General features: G+C 45.7%; 1 protein-coding gene across 1 annotated transcript; it reads left to right on the forward strand.

Moving 5' to 3' along the window:
- Positions 1–506: 506 nt before the first annotated feature.
- Positions 507–866, forward strand: T265_12245 (hypothetical protein; the record flags this gene model as incomplete). Its single annotated transcript, XM_009179468.1, has 1 exon — positions 507–866. The coding sequence occupies one exon, from the start codon at positions 507–509 to the stop codon at positions 864–866; it is 360 nt and encodes a 119-aa protein (XP_009177732.1).
- Between the last annotated feature and the right edge of the window lie 369 nt (positions 867–1,235).

Here is a 1,235-nt window from a genome sequence, read left to right on the forward strand (position 1 = left end):
TGGGCTCTCTGCGTACCTATGACACTTTTGTGCTTGGCACATGGCGTTGAATATACATTTTTGCCATTTAATCTCACACCAGACCCAGTATGACGGACATTTTGTGCCTGATCTGCGAGTCTTGACTGTGCTAGTGCCTATCGCGCCTTGAAGAGTATTCAACATTGTTTGTCCTTTCTTCGATTGTTGGTTTTTAGACGCATGTTTCCATATCAAAATCTTTACAAACTTTGGGATTAAGCTCATCAGACTGGAACTGTTCTTGGCATGATTTCAAATGAGACGTTTCTCTCTTTTCTCCCATATTCTCCTGTTACTCTTTCGCATTCACCGCTTGCATTCACTTTTTATGTTTGTGACCATGCTCTTCAAAAATAAATGATAATGGAGGACGGATCAAAGTGAAAGTGGGGATTTTGTTCGAACTTGATTCCCGAAAATATGTTTCTGCTCAAAAATGAATACTTTTTTCAATCAGAAAAAATGGAAAGCAAAGCATAGAGAACATGGAAGTCAGGAAATCATCTGTTGTGTCACGCGCATTTTTCGGTAGTGCTGAGTCGAAAGTGACCCTCCGGTTGCTCACCATCTCAGACATCCCTCCGGACAAGACAACTCCTCCTATGGTTGCCCATTTGAGTTGGCCCGGGGCTGAAAAGTACCCGCCGTTTACTCTCGAACGTCATTTGGCCGACTTTGTTGGTCTATATCCGCGACTTGTCACTAATGATTCCCTCATCCGAGCACGTGGATTATTCAGGAAGCTGATTGCTACTTCCACCGTATGCATATTTGCACTAACACTTTGGGTTTCTCCGGAGCAGTCCCGTTCACCGCAATTTCCGAGCGATTTACCATATTTCTGAAGTGCTGTTTTCTTCACGTGATCCTTCGAAAATCAGGCATCGTACATGTTTGGCGTAGAAACAGATGTGGAGCAACTTAGAAAGCCCCAGATCGTAGCACTCACCACAATGTCTACTTTCTATATCCTGTCACCGTTTCGTTCAGCTGTAGCACCCTTTCGGTGCCTAACTGCCATGCCACCCATAGGAGGCACGAGGGCTGACCCAAGCCTAGGCAGGGGACACAGAGAGGCAGAGGTCGGGTTCGAACCACGGACCTTCGGTCAGTAAATTCGCGCTCTAACCACCTGAGCCATCTCGCCCCCATGTCACCGTTTCAGTCATTTCAGTGATCGCTTCGGGAATGTTTATTTTTCGAACTACCACCTA

Source organism: Opisthorchis viverrini (assembly GCF_000715545.1).
Source record: "Opisthorchis viverrini unplaced genomic scaffold opera_v5_3024, whole genome shotgun sequence".
In the NCBI taxonomy this organism is placed as follows: domain Eukaryota; kingdom Metazoa; phylum Platyhelminthes; class Trematoda; order Opisthorchiida; family Opisthorchiidae; genus Opisthorchis; species Opisthorchis viverrini.